Source organism: Accipiter gentilis, chromosome 22, assembly GCF_929443795.1.
Source record: "Accipiter gentilis chromosome 22, bAccGen1.1, whole genome shotgun sequence".
In the NCBI taxonomy this organism is placed as follows: domain Eukaryota; kingdom Metazoa; phylum Chordata; class Aves; order Accipitriformes; family Accipitridae; genus Astur; species Astur gentilis.
This window is the reverse complement of record NC_064901.1, coordinates 15,757,570-15,774,218: the sequence shown is the minus strand read 5'-3', so window position 1 is coordinate 15,774,218 and position 16,649 is coordinate 15,757,570. Positions and strand designations below refer to the sequence as shown.

The window sequence follows — 16,649 nt, the reverse complement described above, 5'->3', positions numbered from 1 at the left end:
CCTCCAAGCTCTATGGTCGGCCGTTAGCGCAGCGTTTCCGGCGGGCGCGGGGGGTTGTGGGCGATCGTCGCGCGCCTCTTCGCCGCCGCCGCCGCCGTGCTGAGGAGCGGGAGCCGCGATGGTGAGCGGGGCTGGGCGGCGGGACGGGCCCGGCGCCTCCGCCGCCTCCTCCTCGCACCCGTCTTGGGGCGGGGGCGGCGCCGCTCGGGCTGCTTTCCCTCCCCCCCCCCCCCCCGCCAGGGCAAAGGGGGGCGGGCAGCGGCGGCGCCGCGGGCGGGAAGGCGCGGCGGGTGGTGGGGACAGGCCGCGGCCGCCGCTCCGGGCCCGGGCGGGCGGCAGCACGTGCTGGCGGGGCAGCGGCCCCGAGAAGTGACCCCACACACACACCTCCGCCGTCGCCGGAGCCTCCCCGGCACAAAGGCCGGTTGCTCTTGGGTGGGGAAGGGGGGGGGAGGCTTCCGGCCCTGGGCGCGGAGCGGGGTCGCCCGGGAGCTTCAGCCCCTTTATAGGGCGGTTCTGGAAGCTCAGCCCTTCCTGGCGAGCGCTGGCTTCGCGGATCCGTCGGGTGTGTGCCTGCCTTAATTGGCTGATTTGCGTTAATTGAAGCTGTTCCTGCCCACGCTGCTTTCCCTGCTCCGCCCCGGTGCTCGGAGGAGGAGGAGGGAAGGGCGGTAGCTTGCGCTGGTGGGCCGTTTGAATGGCACGCTGAAGCACAAAGGCCTACCGGTCACAGCAGTTCGCTCGCACGTGTCTGATAAATTTGAATATGCTGAAGCAAGTGGTTGCCCTGCGGTGGAAGGACCGCTGCTTCTGGGTTTGCAGCAAAGTTCTACATCCGTCTGGCACATGCTCAAAAGCGGTTAGCTTCTGCTAGGATGAGCAGCTACAAGCCCCGTCCCTGTTGGCCAAAGAGAAAGGTGACACTTCAACTGCTTTTGCTGCCTAGCAGAAGTAACTGAAAGGCATTTAGGTGTGTGCAGTATACTACTTGTATTTGCATCGCTGCGCATCTTATTCTTACAATACTTTTTAATCTTCCTTTTTTATTGTTTGTTTTTGTTGTTTTTTTTTTTTACTTTATTTTTTAATAGGACTACAGGTGGTGGAAGCCTCTTTGGGCAGATGCTACCCAGCTCCTAAGTCCTGCTGCTTTGGCTGTCAGCACGGCCTTAACCATTCTTACAGGGCTGTGTCTTCAGTAACGCTTTCTGTAGTGCTTTCTAGAAGTTCAAAATTATTGGTGTAATATAAACCATGTGGTATCTCATTCAGTGTCCTGCTTAACAGCAGCCAGTACAACTGTGCTTTTAAAGAAAATGCAAGAAAACCCAACGTATGCATCAGAATAAGAAGAGTCCATATTGGGCTTTTCCAGATAACCTGGTCCTAACACATGAAGGTTTATGGATCTTCCCTTGTTTTGCCTCTCTTTTTCCTAACAACAAGATTTATACCTATAGGAAAACATAATATGTTATTAATCACACTGATTCTTGCCCTGTCATCTAGGCACATATGCAGTAGGGCAGGTAATAGTTGGAGGAAACTTCTCTCGGGCTTCTGAACTTGTCACTTTTTTGTACTGATGTGGTAGGAGAGGAGGAGCAATTTTATCAAATTGAACAATTTCTTTTTTTTTTCCTCTTAAGGTAGAATAATGGGAAGTTCCCAAAGAAATGTGTGAGATGTAATATATTAATTCTACAGCATGGATGGTCCCAATGGCATTAATTTTAATAAGTTCCAGGCCAGTATCTGGCATGGATATTGTAAAGTGTCTGACATGATAAACAGTTTAAAGTCAGAAGCCCAAATAATTTCTACTGTAAATTTCTGAAAGAACTAGCTCACGTGTCTGGCTCACACATCTGGCTCACTGATATTTTTTTTCTATAATCTGATTATTGGGATAATTTCAGAATGTATACATTCATTTAACAATCAAAGAATGGATAGCCTGAGTATTAATAGGCCAGAAAGCCTAAATTAATTCCCCAGCAAGATTCTCCCTGAGAGACCAAACACAGAATTCACTCAGTTATGGTACAGTTCCGTAACTCCTGGTCAGTTCAGTTTTATCTATGCTCTCTTAGGTTTTGTCAAACACACACAACTTTTTTTAATACTGAGTTTAGTTGAAAAAGATAAATATGTGTATGTAATCAGACACCACAAATGTAGTTTGCAAGACATTCTGATGCTAAAATAACACAGCTTTTTTTAGAACATACTGACCGAACTGCCTGATACACCTCGGCCGTTGTTGTTAATGAGAGATCCTTAGTCAAATGCTCCCTGGAAGTCAGAGTTGCAAGTCCTGGAACCAAGCCTTGTCATCAGTGACCAGCAAATACAAATGATAGTGCTGGAAAAAGTATTTTATAATAAAGTTTGGCAGTCATTTGGACTCCCTGGTAAGACACGCCTATTCAAGTACAATGCACTTAGGAACAGCCAGATACCAGCCCCCCCTTGGGGAATTCCTTTCAAATCTAGCGTCCTCTGGCATACATGAAAGTGGATTTAAATGGTCTAGTCTCCTTTGTATGATTTTTGTTACAGTGTGTAGCTCTGAATTCCCCTCTTTTTCCATTTCTGATTGGGAAAAGTCTTGCTGCTTCTGTTTCTCTGTGTAACTTTTTCCTGGGCTTCTCTGAATCGCCTTCTACCATATTACTTGAGACAGAATTTAAAGAACTGAAAACTTTATTCCAGACATGGGAACACTATCGGTCATGGTATAAAAATTTGTACTGTTTTCTTATTTGTTCCTTGTAAATCCTAATATTGGCCATTTTTCTTTTCTGTCACTGCATTTGGTAAACACTGAACTGGTATCTTCACTGATATGTCCACAGTGTGGGTCAGGATCTTTGTATAAGCAGCAGATTAATTTCAGACCAATGCTTTGGTATTTGTTTCCAGTGTGTCTTACACTGCAGTTGCCTTCATGAATATTACATGTTGTGTGCTCACCTCATGTATTAGCACTGAAAACGTTGGATCCAATTAGCAGCACTGGGAATGGTGTTTTGTAGCCTGCTTGCAAACTTCCTGTGCTGTGTAACCTGTTAATTGGATCACGGATTGTGTACACTTCAAAAAACTGGCTTTTTGTTTGCTCAAATTATTTGCAGTAGCCAAGTGACAAATATTACAGAAATAATGCAAGCCACAGACTGTACAATCATCTAAGTCTTTCCTGCAGAATAACAAGCTTACAGACACTGACATTTGGAACAGTTATGTGTTCCATAATTACTGTTTCAGTAGACTTACTGATGCATGAAAAATCAATGCATCTGTTTTGCAGGAAATAATCTTGAATACTATGTGTAGATTTATTGTATAATTTGTGTTCCCTTGAAGTTAAAAGAATAATTCAAAATAGCTATTTCTGTTAAAATCTTTTAAGGTGGGACTGACAGTGAAGTTAAGTTGGACTCCCTCCTTGCTCTTTAATTGGGGTATTTAAAATCTTAATATCAGCTTGCATTTGGAATAAAATAAAATAAATACATGCACTAACGGCATAGCTTTTATACATTGACTTTATTGCTTTGCTTTTGTGTTTAAATAGAAACTATTATTTCCATGGGTTTTTTTTTCAGCACAGTAGCTGCTTTACTTGTGATTTTACACATTTTAAAGTTATGTAAGGATTGATGGGACTGATCGGAAACAAAAATTATTAACACAGCTTATATGTATAGTAAATGCTGTTTGGAAAATGTCTGGTCCTTGATTGCTAGTTCAGTGTTTTAATATTATGCTTCTTTTTAGTGCTTCATTCAGATAAATAACTTAATTCAAACAAAAAATCATTCAAATTTTGCAAGTAACCTCTTTTCTTGGTGTTTGTTTTGTTTTGTTTTTCAGTCTCACACAATTCTACTTGTCCAGCCTACCAAGAGGCCAGAAGGCAGAACATACGCTGATTATGAATCAGTGAATGAGTGCATGGAAGGTGGGTACAGACATGGTAGTCAAAACCTGTTGTTAAAACTCCATTTTTTACATATTCCCAAACTTACTGAGTAAGAAAATAAGTTGCTGTTCATGTTTTCCCAAGGTAATTAACAAAAAAAATGCAAAAATATCTCATGCTTTTAGTTTACTAATGTTTTAGCAAACTAAAAAATTGTTATTCTTTGTTTCTGAAACTTCCTTTTTAAATTAAATGTCTCTTTTTGATTTAACTAGATTGAACCACATTCAGTTCCTGAGAGTAGGCAATATTAGTGGGGCCGTGCAGTAGACTTGCCTGAATGCATTTCATTGCAGGATCAGAGCCTAACTCACTAATCTTTGTGCTAGCCATGCAAAGGAAACATTGCTACTGGAAATGATACGTAGAAGTGTATATGCAATTGATAAATAATTTGCAGCCTCATGAGATATATGCCAGAGAAGAAAAACCTGCATCACTTTGAGACACACATAGTGAGCTTGGAAAGAAGATTGAAATACTACAGCTGTATGATTTAAATGTGGAATTTCACTTAACAGTAAAAATTCTAATTCCAGGAAGTGTTGCAAGGCAAACAACAGCATGTAAAGCCTCTGTGCTCACTTTAATATTATACTCTTCTCAAATACATCTGAATTATTTATGGACTAGCTTAAATAAAACTGATTTAAATTCATATACAGGCTTGTGCTATCACTCTTACCTCAGTTGCCCTGTTTGACTCTTTCATCAAGAATGATCTTACGAGATTTGAGTAGCTTTATTTCACATTAGTTCTTTTCTTTCTTGGGTGTCTGTACAGTAGGAATATATGTTGCAATTGCTATCTTAAAATTATTAGAAGGAATTTCAGGATTTCAGTTGGAGCTTACTGCATGGAAAGTTACATCTTTGACAGAAGTAAAACTTTTTGCCCTAGATGATGATAATGCTTCTTTCCATGCATCTTACCAGATTTTGTAGTGTTATGTTTCAATGCAAATAGCTAGAACAAAAGCATTTCAACTCTGCAAAATCTGAGGAAGATGTTTATGTCTCTGTTTTCATGGTAGTTATCTCTAAACTTTCCTGATATCTGTGATTCAGTAGCTGAAGAAGTTTCAGCAAATACAGTTGTTGTTTTTTTAATATTGCATTGTTAATCTTCTTTCTCTGTAGGAGTCTGTAAAATGTATGAAGAGCATCTGAAGAGAATGAATCCCAACAGTCCATCCATTACATATGATATCAGCCAATTGTTTGACTTCATTGATGACTTGGCAGACCTCAGCTGTCTTGTGTAAGTTCAGTTGTACAAGTCCATTTCAGTGACTTAGAGAAGTCAGAAGTCTTGTATCTAAACATGTTTTATTGAAATTTGGTAAGGTTCTGGATGTTTTTTGCAATAACTGTAAGGCAGCAGTATTGCAACTAGCATGCCATGTTGCCCACTTCAGTTAACTGCAACGAAATAAAGTATCTCTAAAGAAAGCTCAGAAACTGACAGTTCCACTTGGATTTTAGTCACATTGAAGCTCCCTGCATTTCAAATACTGAAGTCCAACAGTTTAATACAGCTACATATTTTATTAATGCTAGAATCTGTTTAAATTGGGGCACAACTGCTTTTGTGCAGTTGGTCCGATTCTTAAGGAGGCAGAACAATTACAGAATTTTATTCAGCTGCAGTCTGTACTAGTGGTATGGTAGAAGTCTACAGAAATGCATTGCAGCCAACTGTTTATTTTCATCAAGATACAGCAAGATGGAAGTTTCTGTAAATCCTAATGAAGTGATTGAGGAACAGATCAATTCTTCAGAGAACTCTAGCTAATTGTTTAAGTGTTCTTGTGAATACATTATCTCCAGTTCTTATCCGTGTGTTAAAGTTGTGAGCAAGCAAAGGTGGTCTTGTGTACTTTCCATTCTGACAGCACTGTGAAATTAAATCTTAGATTTCACTATTCAGAACATAACTTAATATTGTAACTAAATCACTTAGTCCAGATCATAAGTATTTTCCATGCCATAAATTTCAAGGTAATGGTTTGATATGACAGTGATATCAACTTTGCAGAAATTCTGTAGGAATAAGGATACAAATCTCGTATTCAAATAGCAAAAGACATAGCATTTGGTCTTCAAATCTCAAAATGCCACAAACTCAGTGCCAGTGAGTATCTGGCATGTTCATTCCTGCACCTGTACTGCTCTGTCTGAAATCTGAGTGCAAGTACTTGTGTAGCAGCACAGTGAACAGCCTTTGCCAGTTTATTCCAGTTCAAAACAAAAAGTTATTTAAAAAAAACCCTGAGCATGATTGCTTTCTTTTGCATTCTGATGTACATACTGAATCTATGTTACTGATAGTGACTTATTACAAATGCCAAAAGTTTTCAGTAGAATAAGTAAAACAGGATTACAATTTCTGCAGAGTTACCTTATCCCTAAACATTCTGCCACATTTAATCTTCAGGTGTCATAGTGCTTAGCTGATGCAGTTTGAAAGACACACTTTGTTTTAGTTTATCTAACAGACTGAAGCTAGCTACTTGCTTTGGGAAGTAGCAACTGTTTTCTACTACAGTCTTGTGCCTTTCTTAATTAGGCTTGTAAACTCAGCATCTTGCCAATTTCTACTTCAGCTTACAGTTTTCCACCAGATGGCACATGTAGCACATAGTGTACCAGACATGTCTTGTGTTCATGGAGATTCCTAAAGTACCTGCTATCTGGTCTTGTAGTGTAGCATTATGAATAGATTGGGGCAGGGGGGGAAATCAGTAACTTTTTCTGAAACTAACATTTCTTAGACTGCACTGGAACTACTACTAACTGCTACTATATCAACATATACTAAAACTCTTTCTGTGGCCTTGAACCAGTCATGCTGGGTTTTAAATAAAAAGGCTTTCTTAGAAACAGTATGCTTAGGGTTTTTTCCTTAGGTAAGAACTGTAAATTGTTCTGAATTGAGTTAACTCTGGATTTTTACTTAGCTTCTTACCAACGACCATCTCGCCCTTCTGATTAGAAATATGTGTATCAAGATTTTTACTGACCAGGACATCAGTAGTTCTTGAAGCATCACTGAAAATACCATCTTCATCAAAAAAAAAAATCAACTTTAACGACTGAGAGGGAAAAGGAGGGTGTGAATCTACACAGATAACTTCACACAATTTGCTTTCATTTTTCAGTCTAATTCTGCTTCAGTTCAACAGTGTCTTGAGTAACTGAGTTCTCTGGCCCTGGCAAGAAATTGACTATCCCCGAATAGCAAAGAAAATGAGTCTGTGGGTCCTTGTTTTCAATTTGCTTTTTATGAAGCAGCCTTGTTTTTCAGATGTGAGCTTGTCCTCACTGCCAACTGGCAAGAATCCTTTGTAATCCATCTATGAGTCTACCCTTGCTCCTGGAAAGTTGTGCTTTTATTCATTCTCTAAAAATTCCAAACAGAAGTGGAACACTTGAATTTACCTGAACACTTGCTTGAAGTAGTGTTTGGCTCATTAAGACAAATTAGGTTGTTTCCTGGTGGAACTATTCTTCTTCATTCTGAGCTCCAGAATATTAAGGTGCTCCATTTGTTGTGTCCCATAAGTAATTATATTCATGAATTAAAATGTGAACACACTGTGATCCAGTCACTCAGTAGTCCTTGGAGCATCTAGTTTTGTTTTAGGTTCTTACTGATCTGCTGGGTAACTGGTTTTTAGGCAACAGGATAAATCTGTTTGGTAAGTCGCAATTCCTATCTACTTCTGATATTACTTGTGTTCTGTACACAGCTTTCTGCCTCATGCACTTGAGGACGCTTAATTGTTTGTGAAGTTCTTCTGGTAAACGTACTACAGGGCAGACTGATGTTAAATTCTTTTTTTTTTTTCTCTCTAGTTACCGTGCTGATACTCAGACATACCAACCGTACAATAAAGACTGGATAAAGGAGAAGATCTATGTCCTCCTCCGCAGGCAGGCCCAGCAAGCAAGCAAATAATGGGGGCACCATCATTACATGGGTTTGGGGGAGGGCTTGGACAACAGGTGTGTACAGAGTGTAGTAGTGAACGTTTTGTATTATAGTCATCCTGTTGCCATCTTGTTAAACTCTTTAGCCAGGACTGAATGTATTGTTAGAGATGCAAGGATTTTGTTGGATTTGACTTTTTTTTTTTTCAGTGTAAATGGAGAAGAAAGTGCAACATCTTCAACAGAGTTTTAATTTGTTTTTTTTCCTCTGGTTAGCTAATGGTCCTACCTTATTTGAACCCCTGGGGCTGTTCACATTGTACTTCGCCACATTCACTGTATGTGCCCTCCTGTGGGGTTTCCAACATTTAGTTATGTCCTTGAGACGGTCTTACTGGGGAATAAAAAACTACCCTTTAGTTAAACTTGAGTGCTGAATTTTGTGGGTTTTGCCAGAAAACAAATTAAAATCTTTCTTGCCTGTTTGCCAAGGAATGAGGTTTGAAACGTGGACTGAGCCAACAGTTGTTTGCTGTATTAGAAAATGGCTCAAATTCTGGCCTGCCAAGTTAACTTCTCTGGCTTAGTCTTGACTACTGTCTTTCCTGGGGATCTTTGGGAAACACAGCAACCCTCTTGCACTCTAAACTTGATTTATCTACAAGGCATTTATATTCAGGTAAGTGTGTCTGTTCCAGGATAGGTGATGGGAGAGCGCAGGCTGAATGTATCACATCACAGACCCCATGAATTAGTCCACTTAAAACCTTCCCCTAAGAAAGGAATAGGCAAAGCAAATTGTTTTGATGGGGATCTGCCCCAAACTGCATTTTCTCTTTACAGAGGATAAGGACTTAACTGTTTGAATGCACCATAAAATTATATCTGCCCCTAGATATCTTGAACACTGATGTCTTTGTAATTTTGCTGTTCTGAAAAAATTTGGATTGGAGGACACATTAGACCAAAAAATACAGGTAGAAAAGCAAGGCTGGCATGGTACTTTGTGCCTTTGTGTTACTCCAGAGTTTGCCTACTATAGGTACAGATCTGAGTCTTGGACTGTACAGGCATATTCAGTCAGGAGCAGTTCCAGGATTAACAGAAGAATGGAATTCTCTCTAGTGCACTTAACTTCTTAATACACATCAATAGTTTCTGATAGACCTCGCAGCAAATGGATTGGCTTAAAAGAATCTGAGGTCAAATTGTCTGTCTATAGTAAAGCTTTAATGAAAATAGCTTCATTTAAGTAATAGCTGCTGAAGACTTGGAATCAAGTTACTAGAGAGATAGAAATTCTTAGAAGGATATTGGGAGGAGGTGTTAAACTTTTTGCTCAACACAAATACAAATTGGAGACTAGACCTACTAGCTCTACAGTTGTAGTGGCCAGGAATCAATTCAGTCTGCTAACATCAAAGCGTGCTTCCTTTATAACAAATACTGATTTTCAAAACATAGTAGGTCAGAAGTATATTAATCCACTTAAGGTTATTTAAATCTATAAATACTTCTGTATGGAAGTTTTATATCCAAATGCAGCTTGACACAGCAAGTAAAACTTAAAAAAATTCACTATTTCCTCATATAACATCATTCAGGTTTAATATAAGCAATGTTATTTAAACAGCTTGTATAGCTTATCCTCCTGTGTAGCAAGTAGTAAAATGACATGTTCTTTCCTGACATGTTTGAGGTTAACTCTTGATAAATGTTTACAATTTTTTGGTAAAAATTCCAATATTCTCATGGTGGATCATTCAAGGTGCTAAGTAGGATGCATTTTTGCAGTCTTTAAATGAAGCCAAATAAACATCCCTTCTCACTTCCTATCACATTAAAAATAGGGATTTGATATTTTCCTTATTCTATGAGCTCGTTTTCAATTTAAGGAAAATCAGAAATGTGGACTCTTCCCTTATTGTGAAAAGTACAAGGAGCATGCTGAATCTATAGTAATGAGGAACTTGGAACATAACACAGCTCTTCCTTCAAAGGTAACCTAAAGCCTTGGTTTTGGCTCTAGCATAGTAACTGTGTGAACTAAGACCAGTAAACAAGTACAAAATACAAATTTCTCATGTTAGAGCAGAAAATGGGAAAAAGGTACTTAAAAGCAGATGGTAATAAATGTTTCTCCTTTAATGAAAGGGACTTTGTGAAGGTGTTTTGGGGGAAGTGGAAGGTAAACAAGCTTTAACATCAAGGTTAATTCACTTTGGGGGGGTGGAGGGAGGGGGGCGTTTAACACTTAAATTTCTGCGGACATCTCACTGATTGAAGTTTTCACAGAATTGGAAAATGCAAGTGAATATTCCATTTATATGTCTGGAGCCAGACTCAGCCTTCTGCTGATAGAAAAACATGGTCTTAAGTCCCTTAAGAGAAGGGAGTTGGGCATCATCTCTTTTCCCCATTACCCAGCTACAAGGCTGTTTGGTTGGTTTTTTTGCCTGAAATAAGCTACTGGGTATAAAACTAGTACGTAGTTCTTGAACTGCTGTTCTCCATATTCCTTTAGAGTTACCTTTTACTTGATTAACTATTCACAAAAGAACAGATTTGTTGCTTAACTGAGCAGCTGACTGAATACACTGGAAGGAAAAAAAAAATGCTGCAGCATCTACCTCATGTGCAACTGGTTAGAAAGAAGAATCTGGAAAGCTGTATCCAGCTAACCACTGCCTTCAGAAATACAGTAAAGAGGGTTATGAGCATTTGAAAACACATAATGTGCTAGTAGACTGGCACTGTAGTAATGTAGTCTGCTCTAGCAGGCCAGGTGAAAAATTACTCTCCAGTTTGCTGGTTGGCTCCTTTCCAGTGAAGGATGACAGCAGGACATTTAGGACTTTCTCCAGTTGGACCCGTCCTTAGAGGCGTAAGACTGCACTCCTAAGACATATCAAGCGTTTGCCCAAGTTCAGCTACTTTAAAAGTGAGGTTCGTCAGCAGCATTTTGCAAGTAAAGCCATAAACAAATTGCACGATTACAGAAAGTACATCAGAAAAGAATCGTGTCATCCCGTGCATGCTTTGCCTGTGGCAGATTGTCTGGTGCTGCTTGCATAAAGGATAGGTACAAGTAGCAGCGTTGGTCATGCCTGCTACAGTATGGGAGTAAGTGATGAAGTAAATTATATTGGCTGTTTCAGCAGGAGAGTGGTACAGTACTGTAAAACGGGGATGAAGAGTGGAATCCAGAGACCTAGTATTTCCAAGTGTGGAAATACTTAAATTTTTTTTAAAGCAAGTCCATTAAGCGAGCCTAGCCTCATAAATTTTTTTTAAAGCAAGTCCATTAAGCGAGCCTAGCCTCAGTCCAATGATATGTATGAGCCTTCATCCATTTACCAGGAGTACAGAGCAACTGAGGTGCTTACCTGACTTCTGCTTGGCTTGTGGAGCCATGAACCATGCTGCATCTTTTCTGATCATGGAATAGACAAGTCCTCACGCAGTCTCTGGACTGACTACTACTGATTTCAAGTTGAGACATGACCGGAACGGTACAACTCATTTCTTGGCATGGGTATTCACTAAGTGGTAAGGTAAGGTTTTGCGAGATGGCCGAGCTGATCTAACAGTTCACTGCTGTTGGAAGGCGTAATGCTACTTGATGCTATATATACAAAAGAGACACTGGGTGTTGTGGGGAAGAGGAGAACAGGACTGCCAATCAACACCAGCAAGCAGAGTAGCTGGTCACTTAAAAAAAAAATCTCATCTGAGGCTTTGAGAACAAGGTCAAGCATGATAGATGCTGTTGCAGAAAACAGTAGATAAATTGTCATATATAGATACACATAAAGGACCAGTTTATCTACCGCTGTGTGCTCCTGCCAGTCAGTAATGCACTGGGGCAGGGGGTAACCCCACTAGGATTAGAATTTGAGTTGTATTTTACACCGCAATAACAACAGGATCAGCCTCTTTCTTACAGGAATCTTACTGCAGCCTCCTTCAGTATGCCGAAGGGAGATTGTGAAAAGCAAAATTGAGTTTGTATTCCTGCTTTGAGGGTGAAATAAGCTAGGTAGTTAAAATACTTGTCCACAGTTTCTTCCATCATCGTGTTCTTTTAAAATAGACTGAAATCATGTCATCCATCACAATACATCATAAGCACAGCAGGAAAGTAGCATCCCCATCGTTACATCAGTCTGTTCTCATGCTTAACACCACTGTCACGTACAGTGGGGAAAAAGAGTAAGTAGTAGTCAAGACCACCTTGTTATCTTTGTTTATGGCTAATACAAGTGCTTTAGAAAAACCTGTTTACAGCAAGAGGAGACTTGACCACTCACAGTATTTTTTAGGTTGGAAGAACCACCAGCTTTTTGACTTGCATTAGAAAGAGGTAAGAAAGTTGCAAAGTTGCTGGTTGCGCTCTCATTACCATATGGCAAGCAATGTGCCAGTTCGTGATGCACTGAAAACAAGGCTGCTTCTTGAGATGACTTACTCCCAAAGGGAGGAGGGGAGTGCTCCAGCTACTTTGCTTTAGAGCACATAAACAGTTATGTACATTTGCAATTCCCACCGAGTAACCGTCTGATTGTACTGAAACTCAGCTATGCTGGAAACTCAAACAATCCATCAGGAAAGCTAATAAACAGAAAAATCAAGGGTAGCTGGATTACAAGTACAAAGTAATTTCAAGCTCCTGTTTTTCAACTGCTATGAAACTGTTAAGTGTCTGCTACACCCTGGGGAGCATTAAGACAAATAAATTATAAATACCCTGTCTTACAATTATCAGAGGTTGGGGGGGAGGGCAGGTATTTGAGGAGCGAGGGAGCATAATTCAGCAATTCTCCAGCAGCAGAGGGGGTATAGCTGAGGCTAGTGACTGAGTCGGAGATTCTCAGCCTCACTGAGCATCTGAACCACTTGCCTCAGGTACCCACTTTCCCTTGAAGTCTAGGAGTGTTGACTTCAGTATTTGTCTCAAGATAAAATGATAAATAACTTGTGCTAGCTATACATAAACTGCAAGAGTAAATCTGTTGAAATAGAAAATTATTTTAGAGCTCTGCCATATTAGTCAGTTCCCTCAGGTTTTCTACAGTGAGTGGCTTGTCTGCTATAATGTTACTTAGTATTCACTGAATATAACATACCATTCACTGAAATAGCAGGGGAATGGACTTGCCGCTGAAATACACTGAACGGAGATGTTTGGTTTTGCATAGTACAAGGCAGCTCTCTATTCTGACCCATTAATAAATGCTTCATCCTCACTGTGCCTGAAAAGGATTATAGTTAAAGACAGCCCCATCTGGATTTGTTACAGGGAAACATCGGATTCTAGCAAGTAGTTTTCTCATGACTCTAATCTGAACTATGCCTGTATGAACAGTTTATCTGGATGAGGTTTGGGCACAGCTCCCATTTAGTTTTTATTCCTACTTTTTGTGCTGAGTCTGCATATGACACACAAGTAGAACTTGCATGCTGCATATCCCAGCTCAGTGCGATCCCTTGTGAAGCATTAGCAAGGGGTTTTGTTACCACTTTTGTACACACCCTAGTCGATCTGCTGCTGCAACCCCTCCAGTGTTTCCGTGGTCCTTCCAACTAAGACTGGTACTGTGCGCTGACATCTTACCATCCGCTCTCCGTGACATACACACAGCTTCTGGAACTCTGTGTAGCTGCTGCGTGGCTTTTGTTTGTGTCACGGAAGTCAACAAGACTTGGAGAATAGAAAAATTGGTCTGTGTACTTAGAGGCTGTATTTCTGGACTCTACCACTGGCTAGATATGACACTTGGATGGCCCAGACCTCTAATGCACCGGTGCTTCCACCTAATGTACTTAATTCCTGCCCAGACAGCTTCTGCATCGCTCCGTTGACTGTGCAGGAAACAGGCTCCCAAGTTTAAATTATCACCTCCTTAGTCACCTAGGGGATTGGATTTCACACACTCCCAACACAAACCGGTTACCCTGAGAGGCTGGGGAATATCCATCCTTGGAGATGTTCAAGACCTGACTGAACACAGCACTGGGGAACCTGATCTGGTGAGACCTGCTCTGAGCAGGGTTTGAGCAGATGACTTGTAGAGCTTTCTTCCAACATAAATTATCCATCATTCTATTGGAATCACTACTGGAACACCCCATATCATGAAAGTGGGAAACCTAAGCTTCAAATCCCTGCTCCAGCCAATTTCATGCAGGCATTTGAGCTCGGTGTTCCCCGGGCCACCTAGGACAGTGCTGCAGATGGCAGGCGAGCAAGTACTCGTGAGTGGGTTTGCGTGACACAACAGTAGTATTCACTAGGCTGCAGAAAGCGCAACTAATCCCCAGTGACAAAGGGTGCAGAACAGTCAGATTTGATCTTGTTCTGACAGTCTCTTTGTATGAATAAAGGTTCACATGGGACACCACAAATAATACCTTGTCACAGAGGTTTAGTCCTCCTGAGAGGTCATCAGACCTGCCACCCAGATGCAACCTCCACCCCCCATACACTCGCACATCCCCCAAGCCTTTCCAGCCCTCAACAAATTAAAAAAAAATAATCTGTATAAGAAACAAAAGGCATCAGAAATCTGTGATGTACTGATAGGGGAAGCTCAAGGACATTTCGAAATGCCAGGGGAAGGTAAGAAACAGGCCATGCATGACAATGGAGAGAAAAGCAATCACACCCCTGTCCCTGCCTCCACCCCAACACACCCTGCTAATCTCACTGGGAGGCAAAAGCATCCTACTGCAGTATCCAGTAACGTACTTGCACGGGGAAGCGGAAAGTCAGTTCTAGTAGGACGAGAACGAAACCTTGCTCCACATTTCATTTTTAGCTACGCCTACTCTCAGGTTCTGAGCAGGAAGGAAATGGTGGAGCAGAGAAAAAGAAAGAAATCTCAATACATTAACTTGATCTCTGAGGGAATTCTTGGCTTGTACATCTACTCCAATGTAAAACTGGAACGTAGCAGAAGCACCCAGACATAACCGGAGTGTAGCAAGCAGAGTCAGCATTCAAGTCTTCTCTTTGAAGACTTCTCAAATCCAGAATTGTTTCTTCTCCATTCCCATCATCTCCAGAAGTTTAGCCAGTGCCAAACCAACGCAGCTTTCTTTGCCTGACTTGTAATGCTCTTCCAGAACACACTTGCCAGCTCATTAGTATCCTTCTAGATTCTGGGCCAAGGGAGTTTAATTTCAATGTCTATCCACTTTGCGATAGTAGCATCTTTTTACATTCTTTCTCCAATTACTTCTCCCCTCATTTCCCAGGAAAAGCAATCATTCCCCATCTCAATTTTGCTAAATTAGTAACTTGTGATTGGTAGTTTCTTCTTGTATAACAAGTTGTTTATCTCCTGCTCTTCCTAGCAGTTTTCTGCAGCTTTTCCCGTCTAAGTTTGTCTTTGAACATAGTTATCATTCTGGACACCTGCAGCTCTAAATGAAGTTTATCAGTCTCTCATACTGTGGTAATGATATCTCCTTAGTCTTAACCAAGAATGAATCATTTAGTGCCTGTTAAAATGGCATGTGTTGTTTTTGTGTTTACAACAGGCTTAATTCTTCAGCCATCACTCAGGGCACCCTCTATCCCTTTCCTCTATCATTTCCAAGTAAAAGCACTCATTATTCATGCAAAATGAAATAACTTCAGCTAGAAAGCTTGAGGAAGAGACACATGAGAATAACCAAGCATTTGATCTTAAGGAGGACACTCACCTTGGATATCCTGGAGAACCCAAAACCTCTCTGAAATGAGCAGAGTGGGGGCTACATTAACCACAAAACCACGTTGCTCCGTTTCTTGGCAGAAAGGCACCCAAATACAGTCAGCCAGAGCCCCAGGAAGTATTTCCCTTCCAAAAATCCCAAAGGAAATAGGCACCTCTCTCCACCTTATAATTAATGGACTAATCATCTTGTTAGCCTAGGCAGCTCTCTGCTCAGCACGCTGGCTTCTGTCTGTCTTACTCCTCAGCCCCTGTGCTCCCTAGGTATAGGAAGCCTAGGCATCTCACTTGGAGCCCCAGATTCCTCCTGCAGGGGAACGGCAGCCAGTAGAATTTTTATCAACCTCCTCCAGCCCCCCAAGACACCTCAGATGAAACATTTTAAGCTCCATAAATCTGGCTCCTCAGTTTAAACTGTTTCTGTAGAAAATTCATGACTACCTCCAGGCATGCTGTCATTAGAAGTTAGACATCACTTAAATCTAGTTGCAGGGAGAATAGAGGTCCAGCCTCAAAGGTGTTTGACACGTAATTCAGACTGAAAAAAACTGCCTGTGTGACTTGCCCCGAGCTCACTTTTGACTCCTGGAGTAATGTAAGAGTAAAATACAGGTCCCAGTCTAATACCAGCTGAGCAGCTTAATGCCAAGCACTTTGATCCAATTCCCCCTTTCCCTCCCCACACATGCGTTGACCTCACTGATATATCTTGCCCTACTTTCCATCAAAAACTGACACTCACCCTAACTAGTAATAAGTAGTGCTAATTAGTTAATGCAGAAGATCCTCTGACAATTGAAACACACCCCTCTTCCTATTTACTTCGATAAACCCTGTAAAGAGAAATCCATCAATGGCTGTTAAATGCAAGGATGCCATTCCTGGCTCAGGATGTCAAGGCACTAGAAGTTATTGAAGGCCCTGAGAGTGTTTTGGGAGAGTAGCACCGTGCAATTGCCCTGTTCTTACATTTTCCCCTAGACTTTTGGTGTGGGTCGCTGACAGAAACA

The 16,649-nt window shown here is 41.1% G+C and overlaps 1 protein-coding gene across 1 annotated transcript; it reads left to right on the top strand.

The window, feature by feature from the left end:
* Positions 1 to 7: 7 nt before the first annotated feature.
* Positions 8 to 8,346, top strand: ERH (ERH mRNA splicing and mitosis factor). The gene is made up of 4 exons (XM_049825292.1): positions 8 to 121; positions 3,880 to 3,967; positions 5,129 to 5,249; positions 7,847 to 8,346. The coding sequence occupies exons 1-4, from the start codon at positions 119 to 121 to the stop codon at positions 7,947 to 7,949; spliced, it is 315 nt and encodes a 104-aa protein (XP_049681249.1). The 5' UTR covers positions 8 to 118; the 3' UTR covers positions 7,950 to 8,346.
* The last annotated feature ends 8,303 nt before the right edge of the window (positions 8,347 to 16,649 follow it).